This window comes from Coenobita brevimanus, chromosome 63, assembly GCF_032717465.1.
Source record: "Coenobita brevimanus isolate Jiangsu-jjx chromosome 63, ASM3271746v2, whole genome shotgun sequence".
NCBI classification, from domain to species: domain Eukaryota; kingdom Metazoa; phylum Arthropoda; class Malacostraca; order Decapoda; family Coenobitidae; genus Coenobita; species Coenobita brevimanus.
In genome coordinates, this window is record NC_137016.1 from 30,686,838 (window position 1) to 30,711,060 (window position 24,223).

At 41.2% G+C, this 24,223-nt stretch overlaps 1 protein-coding gene across 1 annotated transcript in view; it reads right to left on the reverse strand.

The window, feature by feature from the left end:
• nompC (no mechanoreceptor potential C) overlaps nt 1–24,223 on the reverse strand; it is a 323,022-nt gene that overhangs the window by 106,563 nt on the left and 192,236 nt on the right. Inside the window, exon 3 of the mRNA XM_080275921.1 lies at nt 12,600–12,698. Within this exon, the coding sequence (XP_080132047.1) occupies nt 12,600–12,698 (99 nt within the window). The remainder of the gene's footprint in view (nt 1–12,599; nt 12,699–24,223) is intronic.

The following is a 24,223-nucleotide window of genomic DNA, read 5'->3' on the forward strand; positions in this document are numbered from 1 at the left end:
AAAGATTCAGCAATTGATGAATACGGTAAAAAGTAGATAGAAATAGACTATATATATAAAAAGAAAAGGAAAATGTAGTCGAAAAGAAACTAGAATCAAGAAACTGTTGTAGACTGAGGTGCTCATAAAGGAAGTTGTCAGCGCTGGTCTCTTTCATCTTCATAAAGTCGTTGTTGTTGTTGATGTTTTTGTCCCATGATTTTCTAAAGCTTCGTGAACTGCAGATTGAAAAAAAAAAAAATATACATATATATATGGGAAGACGTGGACAGAGTATAGGAGGAAAAAAAATACAAATTTGTGAGAGAACTAGAATAAAGAGATGGTCGTAGCTTAGTGTTTAGTACCGGTAGCGACAAAGAAATTAGTGGTTAGCACCTTTCGCCCACAGATGTCAATTTTGTTTAATTCTTGCTATTTTGTGACTCTTTTATTCAGCTACGGATAGGCCTTTCAGACTATAGAGGTTAGTTACAACTTTCACTAACTCCTTCACTAAGTCCTTTCTAAGCCGGATAAAATCATCTGGATGTTGGTGAAATGAGATAAAAAGGGCGTCCTCGGGTTGAAGATAACATAGGCATCAAATCAGACATCAAACTAGAGGGATTAATTAGCTTAAAAAATTAAAACCAAAAGGATTAGATAGGTTAAAGACTTCCTACTAGAGGGATTAGCTATAGCTTTGATTAACCCCTCCACCACGAGAGTTCCTTCTCAAGTTGAATAGAATCTTGTGGTAGTAGTAAGAATGAGACGAAAATGATGACCTGAGGCTGAAGGAATTAACACAGTAAGACGTCAGGATAGAAGGTGAAGGGACTACATAGGGCTGTGCTGTATTATTATGGAGATTTCGTAACGCCTCGTCCTCAGCGACTTATTTTGCACACCACACCTTAATAGTCCTCTTGTATGATACCAATGCCAACTGTGTCGATATTCAACAGAGAAACATAACTTAGAAGAGAAAGGAAGATATGAGAATGAAAGCAAATAGACAAGGAACAAGCGCCACGAAGTCTGCTGTGGCACCTAGAATACAGCCCATACATAACATCCTGTTAAAAATGGAAAAAAAAAAAAAAAAAAAAAGTTGTAAAATGGAAAATTAATCGCCAAGGGAAAGGCACTGATGTACAAAGTCTGCTACTGCACCAAGAATACGTCCACAGATAATATTTCCTGGACACCCACTCATTATGGAAACAGGAACCTTTTGTCCACCGCCATGTTCTGGATGTATTGACCTAGTGAGGGGGTAGCGAGAGGGTGGGAGTGTGGGGAGGGGTTTGGGTAGGGGGTCTGGATAGGGGAGGGGTTTAGGAGGTGGGTGAGGGGATGGTGAGTGTGGAATAGGGAGGGAGTCAGGGAGTTGCGTGAAGGGAGTAGGGGTAGAGGGAAGGAATGGGATATTGGAGGGGGATTATGGGGCTAGGGACTGGGTTGGGGGAGGGTGGAGGTGGTATTAGGAGTGACATTGGGGTGGAGGTGAGGGTAGATGAAACAGGAAATTTTCAAAGGGTTAAATAATTTAAAAAGGGGTGGGGATAGAGTGAAGGGGTATCGGAGGGGAATAGGGGATTGAGATGTAGGTAGATGAGGGAGAGAATTAATTCGAAGTTGAAGGATGGGGATGGGGCAGAGGGAGGTGTTGGAGGAGTAACTGGGGACGAAAGTGGGAGTAGGAGGTAGAGTTTTAGAAGATTTAGTGATGGGGGGACGGAGCACTGGTAGGGAAATACAGGGGTTGATGTGTGGGCAGAAGAGGGAGGGAGTATTAGGGAGGGTTTGGTGATAAAAGTGAGGGGGCTGGGAAAGGAAAGAGTGATGCTAGAAGAAGGCAAGTGACGAAAAGGAATGAGAGGTATGGTATATAGGAAAGCGAATGCGATGGAAGGAAGATGGGTAGGATAAGGCGAGGGGTGGGGAGAATAGAGTGAGGAAGGAAAGAAGGTAGGAATGAAAGGAAAATTGAGGAAGAATTAATGATCGCAAGGGTACAAGAGAGAGAGAGAGAGAGAGAGAGAGAGAGAGAGAGAGAGAGAGAGAGAGAGAGAGGTGATGTAGGGTTAGTGAATGGAATAAAAGATGAAGGAATAAAGACTGGTTAATTCCAATAGCAGAAGTATATGAAAAGAAAGGGGGCAAAGTTAAAAGGAATGAATAAAGGGGATAAAGGCTTGAGAGAGAGCGAGAGAGAAAGAGAGAGAGATAAAGGGGAGGAAAGCTTGAAAGAGGGATGAATATAGGTGAAAAAGCCTGGAAGAAGGATGAATAAAGACGGTAATGGTTAAAGAGATGGATAAATAAAGAGGGTAAAAACTTAAGAGATATGTGAATAAAGTGGGACAAATTTTGAAAGTTGGATGAATAAAAATGATAAAGGTTTGAAAGAGGGTGGAATAATTTAGGATATAATACCACGACTTCAAAGATCAGAAGTAAGAGGCGAAATTTAAAGAGAAATAAAAGTAAAGAAAACTGAAGCTGAGAAATTAGAGAAAACAACCCGGTAGGCGACGATGGCCAGCTCTAAGCAGACCAAGCTTTGCCAGCGACCGGAAGTAAGTTTCGACAATATAAGCCATCTCTATATGGAGGTACTCTAGTACAATATTCCACTCAAGAATCATGGCCCTGGCTTAATAATCTTCGGAGCCATAGGCATTTCGTGCAAACAAGGCCATAATTTTAGCGCTTTTCATATTATTTGCAGATGATGGCTTTTGACCCCTGACCTGGCGGATAAAGGTCATCCATGTACGAAGCTCACTTGTAGTACTCATTAACGTCCATAGGTATGCAAAGTTTCATTCGATTCCATCCACCCTCTGTGGAGTTAGGTAACATGAAAATCGCAAAATGGCCCACCAGAGGTACAACTTCTAGATGGCGCTGCCAGCGACTGGAAGTGAGTTTCGACTCTGAATGTCATTCTTGTATGGAAGTACTCCAGTAAAAGTTTACACCCAAGAATCATGGCCCTGGCTTAATAATCTTTGGAGCTTTAACATTTCGCGCGAGCAAAGTCGTGATTTTAGCTATTTTAATTTTTTTCGCAATTGATGACCTTTGACCCCTGACCTGGCCAATGTAGCACATGGGTGTACAATAGGGGGTTGTAGTACTAGTCAACGCCTATAAGCATGCAAGCTTTGCTTAAATTCCATCAAGCCGCTGGGGAACTAGGGGGGCATTTTTGAAAACTGGTACTGATTGCTAAGGATGCTGAGGCCAATCTTCGCAGGGTTGCCACTCGAAAACTAGAGAGAGTGGGAAATGATGGCTCACTTCCGATAGGGAATGATCTCAAGATTATGCCTAAAGAAGTCAGAGCTTTCTACGCCCATTAGGAATGCTTTTACAGCTCAAAACGTGAAAAGTTCGAAAAAAGCGGGTTTGAGGCCGTTGCTAGGCAACGAGTTGTTGCTTAGCAACCAAACCTTGCTGACACAACTAGGTCATTCGCTGGTCATTCTTTCCAGGTTGGGTCGGAATCGGTTAATTCTGAAGGGTAGAAGTGCCTGCCACAATTAAAGAAGAAAGAATGCAAGAAAAAAAGAAAGAAAGAAAACGCGACTAACAATAAGGGCAGCATGGAGCTGGCCAAAAATCAGGATGAAACAAGGAGTACTAATGAGAACAAGTTGGATAAAGCTTGATAAGGAGGAACAATATAAAAGCAAGAAACTAGGGGCTATGGAGGGAAAAAATCAGCTAAATGGAGGAGAAATACTGAGGAAAAAGAATTTGAGCTTGAAACACGGAGAAATAATGAGTCTTAAGACTTACTGGAATATAATACAGCGCTTATTACTGGAAGGAAGAGAGGGGGGGAAATCAAAATAAGGAAGAACAATGAAAGAACGTTGAAACGGAGAAATAACAATTGTTTAGTTTGGGCGGAAGGTAATACTGTACAGGGCTAATTCTTTAATAAATTGTCCACTCCTACTTATGGCTGTTAGGGTACACGGTGTTTACCGGGTGACTGATGGTTTAATGTGGAGTACAGTACAAGAGGGAATGGGTGGAAGTGGGGAGGGCCCTGTTTTGGAGTTGTGATTGAGGTTGGAGTGCTTGTTAGGTTAGAGTAGGAGTTGAGACGGATAGAGTACAGGTCAGGCTAGGTTAGATAGTAAGGGTTGGGTAAGTTAGGGAAGAATTGATTAGGGTAGGGTAGGGTAGGGCAGGGCAGGACAGGGCAGGGCAACACAAGACAGGGCAGGGAAGGGCAGGGTAGGGTAGGTAAAGTAGGTTAGGGTAGGCTTGATGAGGTTAGGTTAAGAATTGTGACATCAGATGTGGAGTGGCGACAAGGAGTAGGCTAGGTTAGGTTGAGAGTTATGATATATGAAATGTACTTGGATTTATGGCAGGTGATCAGGAGTTGTGTTATTGTATAGTAAAATGGAAAAGTGCAGTGTATGGGGTGGGGAAGGGGCGGTTTGAAGTGACTGTATTAGTTGTGGTATAAGACTTTGAAGAGCTCTGTTATCTTTTTTGGTGGAGGCTAAAATTAGACGATTTTGCTCAACTGAGAAAAATCTTAGTAGTCAGATGCTTGGAAACATTTTTGATTGTACCCTTAAGTACAGTGAACATACCTAGGCACATTTTAAGGTCTACATCAGGTGATTTTGTTCAGCTGAGTGTAATCCTAGCCGTGGGAAGGTTAGAGGGATGACAGCACAAAGTTAGTGCCGTAACATGGGCGATATTTTTTTAGTACAACAGTTCTCTCCTTCAGAAGCATTTTCAGATTTGTAGCATAAAACTTTCTGTAATAAATACATGGGTATATGTACAGGTACGTGGATTTTTCAGTCAGCTTTGCGTTTTCACTCAGCTTTCGATGTTATGGTTCAACAGAGAGAGAGAGAGAGAGAGAGAGAGAGAAGGGGGGGGAGAGTGTGTTAATTTTTAGTAAATTTTACGCTGTCTGTTAATGTACCATAATTTACGCGGAAAAAAAAGCAGTAAACATCCTTACTTGCATGCATGGGCAACTACGCAACAGCGGGCTGGGAACTAGGAGGGACTATCAAGCCAACGGAAGTGCTGTGGAAATGGGTTGTGGGAATAGCGTGTGGGTGTTCCTGGAATGGCGACACTGGAGCCTCCTAATGGCCTTATGATGCAGTAGTAAAAGTATTGTCCGTGTTTGTTGGTGAACCGGGGGATTGTTATAGTAATTCATTCAGAACGAGGTGTGTCTCCTAAGTAAATATAATTTTCTTTTGGCAACAAACATATAGTAAAAATGGAAGTCATCATACTATGGAGATGAACCCTTTCAGTCGGATATCTCTTTCACAGGGTGAATGAAATAGTCAACCAGTAACCAAAATTAAAGGAAATAGACATTTTTTTTTGAGTGAAGCCGCTTAAGGAGATGTTTACTTCTTCACACAGAGTTCTCTCCTAGAGTGAAGAAACTCAACTGGTGGCAGCGGTAATTAATGAAAAATGTTCATATTCCCCTCTTTGTAATACATGTCTCAGTTTCAGTAACCAGTAATCGTTTGTCGGTAACAACAGTGAGACAAGGTATGTCATCGCCCTGAAGGATCTAAATGCGTGGGTGTTTGGAGGTCATAGCTGAGTGGTAGGCATTAGGCGACACACCCAGCACAGTTCGTCAACAGGCAAATATTGGCTCCATTTTGTTGTGTCCCTCTACTTGTACTAGGAATGTTGTTGGGTAATGTGGCTTCGTGGAGTGGACACACTGGGGGAAGGGTGGGGGAAGCCACTTAACGTAATGCCTGAGCGTAATTGACCTTCGTGTGTGTTGGCATGTGTGCTGGCTGATAGTTTTGGGGAGTAAATGGTGGGAGTGCAAGTGGGAAATGACTGTCAAAAAAGGATGACACTGTTGGTACTGCTAATATTAATAATGGTGGTGTTGATGATGGTAACAGGTGTAGTAAGTGTACGGCTATTTGTATATGACACTATTCGGAGGTGGCAAACCAAATGGTTTCCTGTAAACTAGGAAGCCATATCAATGTAGTACATGGTAACCATATAACCCCCTAAAATAAACGCCTGTTTATGGTGGGTCAACTAGATTATACGAGTATATTCTAATGCAAAGAAAAAGAAAAGAAAAGTCCATAAGGGTTTAAATCTAAGAGAAGGTTAGAGTTTATTGGCACATACCGTAATACCATTTACGGAGGGGCGGCTGATCACTCCTAAAATGTCTAGAGTGAGTTGCCCAGCCCTTAACCACTACGGTCTGGATAGGACAATAGAGTTCAAAAGTAGGACGAAATGTTAGTAGTAAGGGCTGTAAAAATAATAGGCGTAATAAAACTGCACTAATAATAGAAGCGGAATGTTAATATTTGTAATGTTATAACTACCATAGCATGGACACTGGAAGGACAGGGCTGTCGTCATAAATATTTTTAGTCTAAGTTGTGCCAAAGATTACATGTTCAAACTTTCATCTTCACCATTATAGCATCCAAACACTTCACAGCCAAACTAGAGTGAATATTACAATGAAATATAAACCACTGCAAGGTTAATCCTGATAATTAACTGCTTTGGAGACTTGTGTACCGTAGAAACTGGCTAAGAGTTTTTATGTATTCGGCCCTGAAACTGTACAGCGATATCTAACATAACATAATGTTCTTATTAAGGTATTAATATTTCTGGCACGTACGGTGAAACATTACCCTTAACTCATACAACCAGGCGCTGTTCCAGTGAGACGTAATGCATTTTATTTCACTTACTAGTAGCATGTTTTCCTTCCTTGGACATTCCCTGAGCCATTATTTCTGTAGCATATATTACTTCAATTACGACTGGGTTATTTTTCTAAGATACATTTGTATTTCTTATGCTTTAGACATTTTTTTTTTCTATACTAAGCGTTTTAATGTTTCTTACGACTAAGTTCATTCCAGTATGCGTCATGTCGTATTTCTCTTACTATCAGTGTGTTTTCCTTTATGAGACGATATATACGATATATTAATTTCTATTACTAAAAGTCTTTGCTTCTGAGATGGCATAAGGCATTCAACTTACAATTAGTCTATTTTCCTTTGAGATAAAACGTTGATTTTCTGCATGTACACTACTGGGCTCTTTTTATTCTAGAAAAAAATCTCTTACTACTCAGTGTCTTTTTTCTGATATGTAACACGTTTCTCAAAATTTTGAGATATATTCATTTTAGGCTGCATTTTTCATTTATCTTTCTTTCTCTTTTTTTTTTCTTTTTTAAGATGTACCACGTCATTTCTCTTACTCGTCACCTCTTTGAGTTCTTAACGCCTTTCGCTTTCTGTATATTCCATTTAGGTTAAGTATTTAATTTCTCGTGCTTGTTCTTGTTTTCTTTTTTCTCTCCTTTATTTTTTGAGCCAACACATTATTACTCTTACTCCTCACGTCTTTTTGAGCTCTATTTTATCATACTTGTTGTACTACAACGCTATTTTCCTTGGAGACAAATCATTAAAAATCCCTTACAGCTTGGCTCCATTTCCGAGACGTAAATTTTCCATTCAGAGATATTATACATTTTATTACTCTCACTACCAAGCTGTTTTTCTTCCTTGTGCTAGATTGTTTTTCTTCGTTTCAAATTATGTGCTTCATAAAAATTCTCATACCACTTATATCAAAGAAAAGAATAATACAATACATAATCAGCCATTGTTTTGATCGTGTGTAGTGTGTTTGTGTCGAGTGCATCATGATTAGAAATTATCTGTATTATTCACATCTGAAGGAATTAACCAGAATTGTGTAAATTATGGTAACACTGAACCTAGGGCTATAAAATGCAAGATGATGTGTATAGATTTGAGCCTTCTTTCAGATATATTTTAGCCCTACTTTCGTTCAACAGTCGCGGTCGAACATTCCCCTAGTCATCTGGCCTCTCCTAATTAGAATCACTTTTGTGTTTCTACCTGTCTCACTTTGACTACTGCCAAAACTTGAATACATTAAAATCGAAGTGTCATGAAATTTGATGAGCCTTAGTTGTATAATAGGAATGAGTCTCCTTTGTTACTAGTCAGACTTATCCTCCAGTCTGACTATACTTTGCCATCAAATGAGGCAAAAGGGCGAAGAGATATCCTGTAGGTAAAAACACACGATACAGTAACATCAGAACTAAGGGTCATTGAATATCGTGCATCCAGGACGTAGCGTTCATGTTATGGGAGTGGTCCAGTTCCGTCAGGCGAAAAAAAGCCGACTATAGGATCCTGGGAAACGGGGATGACAAAGGCGAGTTTATATGTTAACCCTCAGACTCTCAGTAAACAAAATGAACTCTTTTAGCTAGAGGACGTCTTTTGTATTCTTGCTACCTTCAAACGATTTCATCTAAGGAAGGACTTCTCATTTTGCAAGGACTGATAAAGGCTGTGTCTAACTTCTTAAGTTTGAAATCACCCCTAGGTTACGTAAAATCGTCTGGAGACAGGAAGAAGATGAAAATGACGTCTTAGGCAGAACAGGTCAACCCCTTACATACGATGCCATATTCTTCCATGCCATTGACATAAGATTTTATTCACCATAGCAAGGCCCTCTGGTACCGTTAGTGTTTATCAAGTCTATGTCAAATCCCTCCAGTTCGAAAATTCGGTCCTAAACTAAATTCATTCACTTGGAGAGAGCAAGATTTAGATAAAAATTACGTACTCAGACTCAAAAGGTTAAGCGCTAAAATCGTCTCCCTCAGCGTTTCCCCGGACCCTAGTAACCCCGTCAGTCCACAGTTTTTCATCACAGTAATGGAGTGGAGTTTGGCAGGTGCTGGAAAAATGACCGTGAACGGGATTAAAGTTTTGGAGTTATTGTTCCTACCACCAGAAGGGATTGTAGTTTGGAAGTATTAGCTAATTCTGATTAATAAAGCTGTATGCGCAGTTAAAAGGAATTCAGTATCGTAAATTCATGACACTTCATTGTCGTACACATAAAATTACGGAGGTAGGAATGTTAAGAAGAGTTGATCTCTAATGGTGTGTAAACCATGGATCATACAAAAAATAAATTTGAAAAGCATATACAAGAAATCGTAGTATTAATTGCCTGAGACCTCTCTGTCGTATAGGAGTATATATGTAAAATAGTGGAAAAAGGTTTGTTAAGAAATGCTGACCAGTAATGAAGTGTGAATCTGGAAGCATAAATCATCCTTCAAAAATTAATAAATTAGAAAATAAGTAATACTGAGTGTGCAAGACCTCGTTGGCGTATTTGAAATGGTGAGCGAGAGCTGTGAGGAAATGTTGACTTTTAATGATGTGCAAAATCTTGGGAGAAATAATCCTGAAAAACTAAATGCATACGTTAAAAATAGTGTATGTGGCTTATCAGTTATATATGAGAAATGGAGGAAATAGAACCCTAAGATATTTTACTCACATGAATTACTACTATAGAAGCATAAGAAACTCATCCACAATAAAGCGAGTAAAATAAAAAAAACATCTGCACGAGACCTCTCATATGTGAAATGTTGACCTGTAATGATGTATTAGTACAGTCGTCACGATCGCTATTTGCCACTGCGACCTCAGAAAAGAGATTTAAACCAGTGGAGATGTTAGTTACAGGGTACAAAGACATGCATACCAGTTCACTACGTCATTGCAGTGAAGTAATAACCTACACCTCTTCAACCTGATGACGTGTGGTATTGATATTCTTGAAACTTTCACTTTCTTTTTTAGGGGAAAGGCTGTGTAAGAATGGGGTAAATAAATACTATGCCTAAACTCTACAGTTCGAAAAGTCTCTCCAAAGCTGAACGAAGTGAGAGAGAAATAACAAGAATAAGGCCATACGTCATCGGAATGAAGGGGTTGAGGAAGCTAGCCCACCCAGTGTTGCTGTCCCACCCAACCTGACTTCTCGCTATAAAGTGTTTCGTGCTAACTTTCTTTTCCTTGAAGACCCAACTTACACTGATTGCTGTTTCCACTGACCCTGCCTAAACACGAACATGGCCTGCTTCAAGGTTACCCTCTAGCTAAGTAAAAAAAAAAAAAATCCTACCAATCAACAAAATGAGTCTGTCTCGACTAACCAAAAAATATTCCAAGAAATCCTTAGTGAAATTCACGAAGTACAGTAGTTAATTCGTCGCATATCACTCAGCCACATCATTAATATCCAAACTTTGACTCTAATTTCATAATGAGTTTCGTTAGTCTTTTTGGCCAATAGTCCCACTCCTCATAGCCTACCCACCTGTAGGTATGAAGGTTAGGGGTGAGAGCAGTAATCTAGATGGCATTGAATGGTTCGGAGCACCTCTTCCTCAGCGATTCATTTTCCATATTACACCTTAGCATTCTGTTCCGTGTTAGATATATCGTGTTAATATCGAATAACACATAGCAGGATGCTGAGGTTTAAAGTGCAGAAGTAATCACGAAGGAAGAGGTGTTAAGTTCTCAAGCCAGTCAGAATACATCCTCAACCCTTAGTGAACTCAGGTTAATTTTCTTTTCTCGGTTATGAACGGGCATGACCGAATTATATATGAACTTCATTGTCTGTAGCTGGGTATAATGAGGGAGGAACTTATGGGTCTGAACGTACTGAACTCCAATAAAGAAATTATATCCTGTTCTTGTTGCTGTAAGCGCACTCTAACTCATCCCAAATCACCTGCTCTTATGGGACTCTATGGCCATGATAAAAAAAAAAAAAAAGTCTTGACTAACTCGCTTCTCCTAGACAACAGCTTTCACACTGCTGTACGGTACATTTTCTCATTTCTGACATCCCTGTCTCATGAATCGTTAGACTTACGAATACCCAGTCAATTCTGTGACTGTGTTGTAGCTTTGCCATTCAGCAAGCCAATATCCCCCACTTCAGTTTATCCTCATAATTATGACTTTCACTGTTGTACAATTGTGGACATAGATATTGATACACTTCAGTATGAATAATAACGAGAGTGTGTGGAAAGGCTAGCGACCCAGTGATGCAGTCTTCGGAGTCAAACCAACTTTACAGAACATCATGTAAGAGCTTCATGGTTGATGAACTAAAAAGGGAGCAGTATTGTCCACCCTACCTTCCTGTTACCTACTACACTTACTACAAATTACTCCTGTCAGGCTGATTTATGAAGTTTGCCCATTATGCTCTGTGCTATTACCTTTTTGCTGACTCCGGCTCGCTCATATTAGTAGCCTGCTCTTGATTGGTTCTCTTTCCCTACCTCATCATTCAATATCTATGCCATATAATATTCGTTACTATATGACCTATTTACTTCCTCACCTATACCTACGGACTGTTACTTTTCCAGTAAGCTACTGTATTATTTTTGCATTTCACTGTTCTGCCGCTGTCCTGTTCCTATTCTCATACCTAAGTCCAATTTTTGCCGTGCGTCTCGATATCTCTTACCCTTATCTCCACTTTCTCAGTTCCTACTTTATTACCCAAGTCACTCCTTTCGGGAACCCCCTCCAGCTTCCATTTCTCAAACAACCCCCTTTCCCACCCCATTCCCTTCCCCTCCTTCTCCATCACCCACCCCACTCCCCAAATCACCCCAGACTCCCCACCCAGTCCTTCACACTCCAGAAGTTTATTGTCACAGCAAACTTCCACTTCCCAAACTCATTCCCTACCCCAGCACCGTCAGTCTTTTTTCCCAAGCCCACTTCCATTCTCCAGCCCCACTTTCACTCCATAGCCTATTCCTTCCCCTAACCCACGTCCTCATCCTAGTTTCTCGATCTCAGTTTGCCAAACACTCCTCTTCCCACATCCGAATTCCATTTGCAATCCACTCCGTCCCAATCCCAGAACTCTATCCCAATCCAACCCAATCCCACCTTCCCACGCCAGCCCTGTTCTTCAATTCACTCCCGGATCTCTTTCCCCAACCCCATCCCCTTCCCGACAGTACACTTCTAGTCTCCCTCTCTAGCCCACTCCTCCATCCCACTGCCCCACCTGGAACCCACCTCAGTACCACATCCCCATCTCACTGGTGCATCCCACACCCACATCTCCGTCCCACACCCACATCTCCATCCGGCTCTCACATCTCCAGCCCACTGCTTAAACCCACCTCATTTTGACATCCCCATCCTAAAACCTCAGCCACGTCCCCATCCCAAACCCATCTTAATCCTACATTCCCATTCCAAACCCACCTCAGCCGCACATCCCCATCCCAAACCTACCTCAGTCCCGCAGGCCCCATCGCAATCCCACCTCAGTTCCATATCTTTTTTCCAAACCCATCTCCGTCCCTCATTCATATCCCAGTCCCATCTCAGTCCCACATACCAAACTCGCTTCAGTACCACATCCCTACCCCAAAGCCAGACCCACCTCAGTCCCGCTCCTCATCCTTTCTAAACCTAACCCACTTCAGTCTCACATCCCAGTCCCAAACCCACCCTAATTCTAAACCTCCATCCCACTTCCCTACCTCCATCCCACTTGCCCGAACCCACATCTCTATCCCACATCCCTATCCCAAACCCAACCTAATCCCAGACCTCCATCCCATATGCCTATCCCACTTGTCTAATCCCACATCCCCATCCCATCACCCCAATACCTACCCCGCCCGTAGCATTGATGTCGGCCTTCTTCTGCACAAGGTGTCGAATGGTCTCCTCTCTGCTGTACATTGCTGCCAGGTGCACGGCCGCATACCCCTCCTGTTGGGGTGAAGAGGTAGGGGTTAGCAGAGTAGATAGGGTGGTGGGTAAGTAGGTAGATGGATGAGAGTAGATTGGTTGATGGTGGAAGGGTAGAGCGAGAGTACGTGGATGGGTTGATGGTGGAGGTTTGTAGGGAAGGTACAGTGGGTTTGTAAGTAGGTATAGATCGATAAGAGTAGTTTTGGTTGATGGTAGGACTTAGTAGGGAAGCAGGTTGGTAGTAGACAAATATACGAATAGGTGAACAGATGAATAAATGGGTGGATGGATAGATAGGTTGGCGCGTAAGAAGGCAGATAGATAGGAGTAGGTACTGTAGACACTTGAGTAGGTGGATAATTGAATGGGAGGGTAAGTAGGTTGGTGAGTAAGAAAGCAGATAGATATAAGTAGGTAAATAAATGAATGAATAAATAGATGGGTAAGATGGGTAGGTGGGTACGGAGACAGACAAATATTAGTCGGCGGATAGCTGGATAAACAGACTGATTATATTGGGTGGTTTTATTGCACGTCAACTTCCATCGCTTATAGACTTAGACATGAAACTCGTTGGTCCAGACTTTAACGTTGCTGGTTATTAACTTTAGAAAATTCTCCCAAACGGAACATATAAGTAATGCTGCTGCAACGTGGTAAAGGATTGAACTGAAAATGGAAAGTGAGATTAATTTGGATTTATGTATCACACGTAGAGAGAGAGAGAGAGAGAGAGAGAGAGTCTGTGATTTTGTTAGTCAGTCAGTCAGTCAGTCAGTGTCCTTTTGTGAAAGGAAACGAGAAAGCATATTTTCTGGAATGCGGTATTTTATAGACAGGGCCAATGAGAACAAAACAATTGAGGAACGAATTACCCTGTGATAAGGTGCTGATAGATTTCAGTAAGAGGAGCAGTATTTTGAAAGATGTGGTATATATATAGTGTTCTGATCCCTCCAGTGTCGTAATTTCCTTTTATATCAATGCTACCAAACCTTGAAAAAACCTAATGAGTTCCTCCCAAGCCGATCAGCAGTAATTAGATCGGCAGGATTCTAGCTTCATTAACCCCTTCAGTAAGGTAAAATGACTTTGGTTTTATCCTGTTCCTTTCAGTCGATTGTATTCCCATATTGGGATTAATGAAAGCTGTGTTTAAATCCTCTTGTCCGAAATGTTAGGATGTGACAATAGCACATAAAAAAAAAAAGTACTCATCGGATTGAAAAGATTAATTTGGAATCTCGGAATGTAAAGGAATTTTTGCCCGGGACTGAATGGAAGTAAACACTGTTGTCTATTCAGAGTCAAATAGATAACCTTCAAGAACGTAGGCTACATTTGTTGTTGTTGTTGTTGTTGGTGACATGTGTTCTTCATTGTTCCTGGAAATTCAGCAGTCAAAATTTTTAAACAGAAGGATGAGTAGGACAGCGGATCTCTTTTTAAGTGGCTTTGGAGCCTTCGTAGAACCTCTTCCATAGCTGTTTATTCCGCATGGTACATATCGTTGTCCTCGTGTGCATTTTATATAGACTTTGTAAATGTTAAAAAGGTAAACGTAGCAGATCAGAGATTGTACAATATGCGAAATGAATCGCAAAGGAAGTGGTGCAACAAAACCTGCAATTCCACATGAATGCGACACCAGTCTTGTCGTAATGTATGTACCGGTAAACATAATGTTCGAACTCTGGCAATTTAGTGTTGATGCCAGAGTGGCTGTAAGGCTTCACGTCAAATTAATACCATAGAATTTTAGAAGAAAACTTGAAACGGCAATATGAGTAGGACTTAATGTGATACCAATCGTCTCTTGGTATGCGTGAAAATAGTGTTCGATTTTTATTAATTCAATGTCTTTGCCGAAATTGCCAGAAGACTTTACATCAGGTGGATATCAGGGAATTCCATTAGAACACGCAGCACCTCCACCACTTATTTCTAAATTTCTTATACCGGGTAAGTCAATTGGTATCGAAGGAATGACGCTTGGGTTTGCAGTAGGTGTTAAATTATGGTTCATGCTGACCTTGCAGTTAGTCTAGGTCGCCCCCTTCCCTCCCCGTCCCCTTAATTTTGTCGCTAATTGATGCACTATAGTGCTCAGAATAAACTCAGACGAGGGTATTTAACAGAGAACTCTCAGCTGTCAAAGGGTTGAAAATTATCTCAATTACCCGGTAGCTCTTTCAGCTCAGTGACATGTATTTCAGTCTTGCTATTTCGTGATGACTATTCGGTTCCCAGACTTTTCGGACTGGAGGCGTTAGGCTAAATATACAGCCGTCATTAACCCCTTCTCTACTAGAAGTCTGCCCTAAGCTAAATAACGTCGTCTGTCAGCAGAAAGGAGGAAATAGAAAAGTGCGTCATGGTAGTGATTTGGAGTCACGTGACTATAATCATTAGAATAAGCCTCTACCTTTTTTCCAGTAGAGAGAAACCATTTTACGTTAAATCAGAGAGCTGAAAACTTGATTAGCTCATTTCTGTTTTTGTCAGTGCTCTTTATTATTGCGTTTGACCTAGCAACAAACTGCGTGTACTTTAACTTGCCCCATGTTCTCTTCTTTTTGCAGCCTGTTTTGCGTAGCTCGTGGTAGAATAACACAACTGTGTCTCAGTTTCCCATCCATAATGCTTCCTCGTGAGTAGCACCATATTCTACTGTTCGTCGTTTGGTTCAGCTGCTGAGCTGAATCAAAGAGGGAGAGGGAGAGATGGCAGTTTGTTGAAGTAAACAGAGTAGACTTAAACTTTTTTCCCTGTTTTGGACACTGTAAGCCTAAGTATTTTATTCATGCCAGCTCCAGGAGAATTTTATTCAGCTTATAGAATTTCAAGCGGTAAAAAGCTTGAAGGCTAAGAGGTGCCATCAACTTAGTACATCGCTGAAGACATGTTGGGTAATGTACTTAGCTCACGAGAATACAGCTTGCGGTACTACTAGTTATTTGGGCAGGATCTTATAAAGCTTTGGTATGATTTAAAAGCCTCTCAACTCTCTCCCTCCCCCCTCCCCCACAGAGGGGAAGGATGGACAGCAGGAAAAAGAAAACTTAAACCTTTAGTTCACTGCATTCATTAGATGAGCGTCGAACAAAAACAACGACAGCGACAACAGCAACAACAACATCAACAACAACAAGGGTTGGGAAGGCAAAGGTGGTGTTAATCGCGATCCTACATTTTTCTGTCTAGTAATTGCATTTCTACGGTGTGAAAAGGGAGATTGGCTAAGTAGGTGCGTGTGTCTTATCGCAATGTTAACCCTGCTCTACACTACACGTTTATATCTTACGTAAACACACACACACACACACACACACACACACACACACACACACACACACACACACACACACACACACACACACACACACACACACACACACACTGCCTCTTCATAAACGGTGGAATGCTAGAGTGAAAAGCAGCATTATTCTCTTCAGTTCAAGATGTCCGTCCTGAGTAGAAGAAAATCGTCTGGTGGCAAGACTAAAATGTAGGAAAGACGATTATTTTTCCTCGAAGAGTTTAATGGAAATGTCTTAGCTCCTTTAATATGAGGGATCTCCTTGAAGATGAATAAAGTCGTTTGAAGGTAGTAATGAAATAACCTTATTGTCCTCATGGGCCCAACATTTAACTGAACATATTGTAAACAGCGTCACGAGCTTGACCTGAGTAAAATTGATGGATTACGTCATTGTACTGTTAGAAATGGTAACGATAATTCTAGCACAGCGTTTTTTTTTTTTCGTGTGTGTGTGTGTGTGTGTGTGTGTGTGTGTGTGTGTGTGTGTGTGTGTGTGTGTGTGTGTGTGTGTGTGTGTGTGTGTGTGTGTGTGTGTGTGTGTGTGTGTGTGTGTGAGAGAGAGAGAGAGAGAGAGAGAGAGAGAGAGAGAGAGAGAGAGAGAGAGAGAGAGAGGGAGAGAGACTTCATTGTAATACCAGGGGAAGGTAACCATAAGTCTCAACACCAACATTTAGTATCCTAAAAGGCACCAAGTGACCGATGCGTGGAAGCATTTGCTACCATTTGGAATATCGACTAAATTGCAGCTCTTGCAAATTTACCATTCATCGACCAAATTCACTGATCTTGATGCGTTCTGCCTTTGCCTAACAGTAAAATACTTCTGTATTATTATTTATCTGAATGTCTTTAAATGTTTTCCTTCCCTTGAACTTTACTTCCTCACCACCTAATTCTTCCTCTCTCCCTACTTACCTCCCTTCAGACTTTGCGACAAGACCCACAACACTTGGGTAGTTCCTTTGTCAGTCACAGATTACAGATCACTGAGGTAATATTGGTGTCAATAGAAGCACACTCAGCATACAGCCAAGAGGTCCCCATTTCAATCCCCGGGCTGACCACAAGATATTTGAACAGGGTGGTTTTAATTGTCAGTATCTTATTTTGTTCGGTTTGTGTGTTCAAGGGGGGATTTTGTGTGGGTGTGTGGGGGGATCGGGTGTGAATGGGTGGGGGGGATTAGGTGTGGGTGTGTGGGGGGGATTGGTTGTGGGTGTGTGTACGGTGGGATTGGGTGTGGGTGTGTGGTGAGGCGATTGGGTGTGGGTGTGTGTGTGTGGGGGGATTGGTTGTGCGTGTGTGGGGGGAGATTGGGTATGGGGGGGAATTGGGTGTGGCTGTGTGTGGGGGGATTGGGTGTGGGTTTGTGGGTGGATGGGTGTGGGTGCGTGCCTGTGTGTGTGCGTGCATGACCTTGAATGCAGAGAGGGAAGGGTGGGTGGGTGCGCCTTTCCTTTGCCCTCTCAACCTTCACAATTTTTTTGCATCTTACGTTTTTTATTTTTTTCCGTCAAATTTTCCAGCCGCAACACATGCCATCACCGCACGAGAGTCAGTAAGCTTTCTTGGTTAATATGCACTTTTGCAGCTTTTCTATTTACCTTTCAACAATTTTTTCATTGTTATATCCCCGGTCATATACTAGTCAAGGATATTCAGTTTTTTAGGGGAATCCTCTCTCTCTCTCTCTCTCTCTCTCTCTCTCTCTCTCTCTCTCTCTCTCTCTCTCGTGTGACCAAATTGCATGACTTAGAGTACATTGAATTGCTGGGCTGCTATCATGAGCATTGTACGAGTTGCAAAGAATTTATCAACAGCGCACCGTACACTATAGCATTCCAGCTTATGTATACCTTTATTTTTGTCACTGTTAGCGTCACGTGTTCTCTCTGTCCAAGGGACGTTCACTTCTTTTCCTATTACTACCAACACTGCGGATCAGTCAGCATTCCTAAACTGTGCACCGAAACAGCATTGCAGTTTATCTTCCTATATTTATATTCAGAGTTACGGGCAGGGTCACATACTACCCAAATGTCCTTCATTTGTAGTATCGTACGAGTCATTAACATTCATGGACAACTTGCACCTAGGTAGGATTTCAGTTTATCTTCTTAATGTAAGTTATTTTTTTCTTTCATCGTTATGGTCAGGGTCACCACGACCTTCATTTTGGTGGCTGCTAGTCTACATCTCATTTGGAATGTCAAGGTTGCCGCTGTAATGGCTAGGATAACAGCATTTCAAGGGAATGTACTGCATGTGAGTACCTGTTGTTAGGGCAAGTACATGTTCAGGTGCTTTATGTGATATTGCTACGAATTTGTTTGTGGCGCATGCCAACATTGGTGCACGCCATATGACTGTGAAAGCTCTTGTTTTTTTTTTTCAGTATTTCCTTTGTCTTTTATTATGGCTACTTTTCCTTATAATGTTGCTACCATGTTCACGCCGGCAGGTTTTTCACTAGTTTCATTTTCTGTGATATATATATGGGGAACTTGGTTGTAACATGAACATTTTTAGTTAATGGAATTACTGGTTCTGATGTAATTCATTATTTCTTCGACCACTCCTATACACATACACACACACACACACACACTCACACACACACACACTCTCACACACACACACACTCACACACACACACACACACACACACACATACAGTATATATATATATATATATATATATATACTTTTCGTAATGTCAGTCACAGCACTACAACCATTATCACTAGCATTCATTTTTTTTTTTTTTTACTCTCCCATTCTTCCCTTAAACGCCCAGAAACAATCTGATTAACATGCAGGTCCCCAGTTGTACTGCTGGGTTAAAGAGACAGTGGGTAAAGCAAACTATGTCCAGCATTTGACAATCCCTAGAATCGAGCCTGAGTTTTGCAGGTTACAGGCTGGATGTGCTACTCATTAACTACCAGTACTACCTCGTATAAACAGCCTTGAAAAATTTTATCGAGTTTCATGGTTGCATTTTAAGTGACTTTGGGAAGTTCGTAACAATTCCTCCTCAGCGTTTTACTCTACACAGTACATTACTCTATGTCGATACTGAACAGATGTAAATAATTAATAAATACTTAATAATTCGGTAAAAAAAAAATGGTGTCACGAGGCCTCCTATGTCACTCAGAGAACTCCTTTCAGAGCATACCTATACTCAGGCTGACGTGTCGAAGCCTCATAAAGGGTTTGGGCTCGGGCTACGCAGGAGAATGCTTGTTAAGAATGGGATTTTTTATGAAACGTCAACATCACGGTGACCTAATGAGCATGAACCCAAACATACACGAACTACCCGGTCGATGGATGTTACAGGGTACACCTGGAAAATATGAGAACGAAAAATAATGATGATAAAATAAAAGCATCCTGCAGGGCTTCTTTGAAGCCTTTCGTAATGTTTACCCCCATATTACACTCTCAGTCCCCTTTCTTCTCCCGTGGTGTCATATTCTTTGGAACATAATATTTGCGATACTTTTATATATTTATTTTCATTTTTTTTTTTTTTTTCACGTCTCAATAAAGTACCGTATAGCTGCATTTAATATGTAGGGAGGCTCACGGCATACAGCATTTCCAGACTAGGGAAATAATTGTTCATTTTTCTTATCGACTCTCTTTCCCACACTTCTAGTCTCTGTCTTTGCCGCAATTCTGCACCACTCACTCCTTTGTTACATTAGACCCTGCAGTGAAAAATCTCCCGGCATGCTTCTACCATCACGGCGGACACACTGCCTTCGGCTTTTGACACACTCATCCAATCTGCGTCCAGGGATGAGATACACAGACAAACTTAAGACAAATTCCCTGCCTTCGCCATGATTTGCTTTTGCTGAAAGGACAAGGAAAGGAAAAGGCAGGATCACATGTCTCGAATTAATGTTTAAAACACACACACACACACACACACTCGTTACGGTAGGAGCTATGTTTTATACAGGAAAGACGAGGACAGCATCATGCCGAATCTTTCCGTATTCCTTTTTCCTCCTGCCAGAACAAATATAACTTAGAACAAGGAATCGATCATAAATATGTATCAATCCCATCCTAGTTCTTCAGTTCAAGTGGCCGTCATGCACACAGCAGGGAAGTCATGATCAAATTTCCTCAGTCCATCTTTTTCCTGTACCTTTTCCATCTCCAGTATCGCGAGCGCAGTGTGTCCGGGCGTGGATGGATCTTCAGTTTGGCATTTTTTTCATGGATAACTTGCAGACTTTTTGCCCTTGGTTCATTCTCTCTGCACAAGTGAATCCTTGGCACAGAACTTTGCAATCAGTCTGTCATTAATCTTAAAATGAAAAGTTAACCTTGTATCGTACTAATGTATGAACGAAAACTTTTGCATAGGCGATGGATCATTACTCGGAGTACTGATAGTAGTTTGACAGAGATACGTGTTTTGAAGATTGTAATTCCGTGTTTACGATGGAGGACTCATTAGTTTGTTATTTTTGAATAAAAAGTAATACGTAACCTTTGCAGTTTGAAAAGTCTCACCTTAGCTTTACAGTATAAACTCTGTCGACGACAGCATAATAAATATAAAAATATATAAAGAGGATACGTCATGGGACAGATGGGGTTAATTCACTAGGTCCCACTAAGCGTTTAACCCACTCAGCATGATGACGTTAGCTATTTTTATGCAGTTTACCTATTACCTCTTGAAGCACAGGGAGTTAGAACAAATCTCCTTGAAACCTTGCACTACGAGCGATCCTTGTAGAAATGAATAATATCCTGTAGGGTAACCTGGGATATAATTGAAAGGTTAGGATTATACTGAAGGGGTTGAAGTAACATGTTTAGGTCTGACACCCTAATGTGACATTAAAATCCACGTCCCTCACTATGATATTATGCGTGGTTGATAAGTGTAGGCGTAGTGCTGTAAAATGAGCTATAAATCCATCAGTATTTTTGTGTCTCCAGCTCCCAGGATAGACCTGTAGTCCCTTGCCTTAGGCCCAAAAGTCCTCCTACGTGCCACACACCTTCACATGTCACTGATTAATTACCTTCTAATCCTAATTAACTGGGTACTAAAACCCTGTATATGAGGATTAATTAGATCGCAAAGCTCCCGTGACCACACAACGACCTAAATCTTTATTCTGTTATTTAATCACCGTCATCACGACATTTAACTAACCTTAAACCCTAAATTAAATCTTATCACGACAACTGAACTTAAGGGAATATAACTTTAAAGACACATTATAGCTAATAATATAGCTGTCGGCATATGCAAAGGTAGGAAAAGGCAAAAATATCTTTATTAATATACGCCGAAATACCGTGCCATAAATTAAAAGGGGAAGTGAAACCGAAGAAAATTATACACTATAAAAATGGAAAGATAAGTAAACCTACAACTACATCAGCATTAAAATAGCTGCTAAAATTGCTGAACAGAGCGGAGACATAGGCCTATATACGCAAGAAGTATCACATAAATAACTAGAACAGCCACGGTGTATACTGCCGGACCCTAGGAAGCTCTTGACCTAAGTGGGAACAAATGAGGCCTCAGACGACCTTACAGAGGTACTTTTATACATTTGACTGCATATTCATAAAAAAAAATAGAAAAATTCTGAACTTAAGAATTTTTATGAACGATATATCCCAGGGAAATATCGCCTAGCATCCAGGTTGACACAAGAAAGACAACTGGAGCCTCCCTGGGGGCTCTTGTCTGGCTCAGTTCTCTCCTGGGTACAACAAGTGACTCCTGGTTAAAATGAGTGACAGACTAATGTGTCACTGAGCTGGCCCTTGACGCTAGCAAGGTACAGGAAATACGATAGACACGAAACGTTTTATGAAAGAGTTAACCTAATCTGAAAGTACTGGGGTCGAGAAAAGCTTACTTATACATGTGGTTAACAGTTCAGCACTAAATGAACTCATTTTTTTTTTTTTAGCTCTCATGGCAGAAACAACTCCACTATCGAGTACTGTGTTCTTGCCAACGCCGGGTGATTTTACTCAGCTGGATGAGCCGTAGGAGCTTGCGAGTTACTATGTAATGAAGAAAATCGCCAACAAGGTAGAGAGAAAATGTGGAGAGAAATGAGAGAGAAATGTTATGTGGTAGATCCAAGAAAACGGTGAGTAAAGAGTGGCCTCAAGGGGGAGAGAGTACGGCGGTATGGAAATGAACGGGGAATAAAAAGAAGTGAAATGATACGGAAAGTGGAATAGGCATTGTAAATATACATACAGAAAAATATGGAAAAAACGCAAAGAATGAATGTTACACAACGTATACACATTTACCTGCCTCTACCCACATATAACCTGGTCTTCCTATTGTTTTGTTAATACGAAGAAAAGTATAAGTAAAAGTAAAAATTAGACCAACAGTTATGTATACGGAGGCACATACAGTACGTCTTCATGCTAGCAGAAACAGTGAACCTCTCTCTCTCTCTCTCTCTCTCTCTCTCTCTCTCTCTCTCTCTCACCAAAACATTTGTTGAGACGGACGACAATACATATATAGCTCCTGGTGTGTGTGTGTGTGTGTGTGTGTGTGTGTGTGTGTGTGTGTGTGTGTGTGTGTGTGTGTGTGTGTGTGTGTGTGTGTGTGTGTGTGTGTGTGTGTGTGTGTGTGTGTGTGTGTGTGTGTGTGTGTGTGTGTGTGTGTGTGTGTGTGTGTGTGTGTGTGTGTGTGTGTGTGTGTGTGTGTGTGTGTGTGTGTGTGTGTGTGTGTGTGTGTGTGTGTGTGTGTGTGTGTGTGTGTGTGTGTGTGTGTGTGTGTGTGTGTGTGTGTGTGTGTGTGTGTGTGTGTGTGTGTGTGTGTGTGTGTGTGTGTGTGTGTGTGTGTGTGTGTGTGTGTGTGTGTGTGTGTGTGTGTGTGTGTGTGTGTGTGTGTGTGTGTGTGTGTGTGTGTGTGTGTGTGTGTGTGTGTGTGTGTGTGTGTGTGTGTGTAGGGGGACGACAGCTATCAATATCAAGGTGCCACAGACATGCACACAGACATCAACAACACGCACATACACAAACACAGACGCTTGACAAAATCGTACACCGTGAAATTACTGTTTTCTGTGGGTTTAGACATGAAATAATTACAGACTTCATCATCATCATCATCATCATCATCACTATCACCACCACGGTTACATCATCACCATCATTATTATCATCAGCAGCAGCAGCATTTAGTACAATACGCATCTTACCTCTCCTCACACCACCACCACTACTACCACCACCACACAACCACCACTGCCATAATCATCATCACTGTTACGACCATCATCATCATCAGGGTATGGTAATTCAGTGCATGTACCACGTTTCGCCGACAGTTTTTTCAGCAAGCTATCAATTTCATCACGACAAATATAAACACTGTTTCACTTTGGCTATATACTGTAACGTTCTCTTTTTCAATTTCTTAGCCAAGAGGGTACCATTATACTGTACATGGAAAGTAAAAGAGTAATAGTCAGTCCCATAATTCCCTCTTCACGGTGCAAAGCTATACTTCTGTAGTCCAGGCTCATTTTAGGGTTGATGACCAACTTAATTCCCCTCATGGCACTTCCACGTGCATGATCGAAAATCCTTTAGGCATATCTTGGGGGTCAAAAATATGCGGGTGTCAAGCCTGTCTCTTCGACTGGGTTGTTCTTTTCACTAGACCACAGGACATCCTCTTAAACCACCACCACCACCCATCACCACCACCATCACCACCAGCACCACCATCACCACCACCACTTATTACTGGCAGTACCATAATCATCACCATCATCATTTCGAGACAACTTTCCTACACTGAATATAAAAGTCGTTTGGTGGCAGTGATAAAAAAAATGTCATATTGCAAGAATTAAGCACAGAAAAAGTAATGAATAATAAATAAGATATGCAGCAACATGTACCGTAAATTATATATAGTCATAGAGAAAAGAACAACCAAAGTACATTAGAGAGAATTAACGTTTACAATAGATAAAGTGGAGGGGGAGAACTAAACTCAGGATATTTAAGACACACACAAAATAAGCACAGAGTATCTACACAAACGAAATAGTTTAGGTAACATGGGGTAAAGATGACTGATGGCGTTATGTTAATCATATATTTATAAACATGCCGGTGCAAGGTATCTGACAAATGCATTGTAAGAAAATTCAGGGCGTGGAAAGGCCAGAAATTCTCT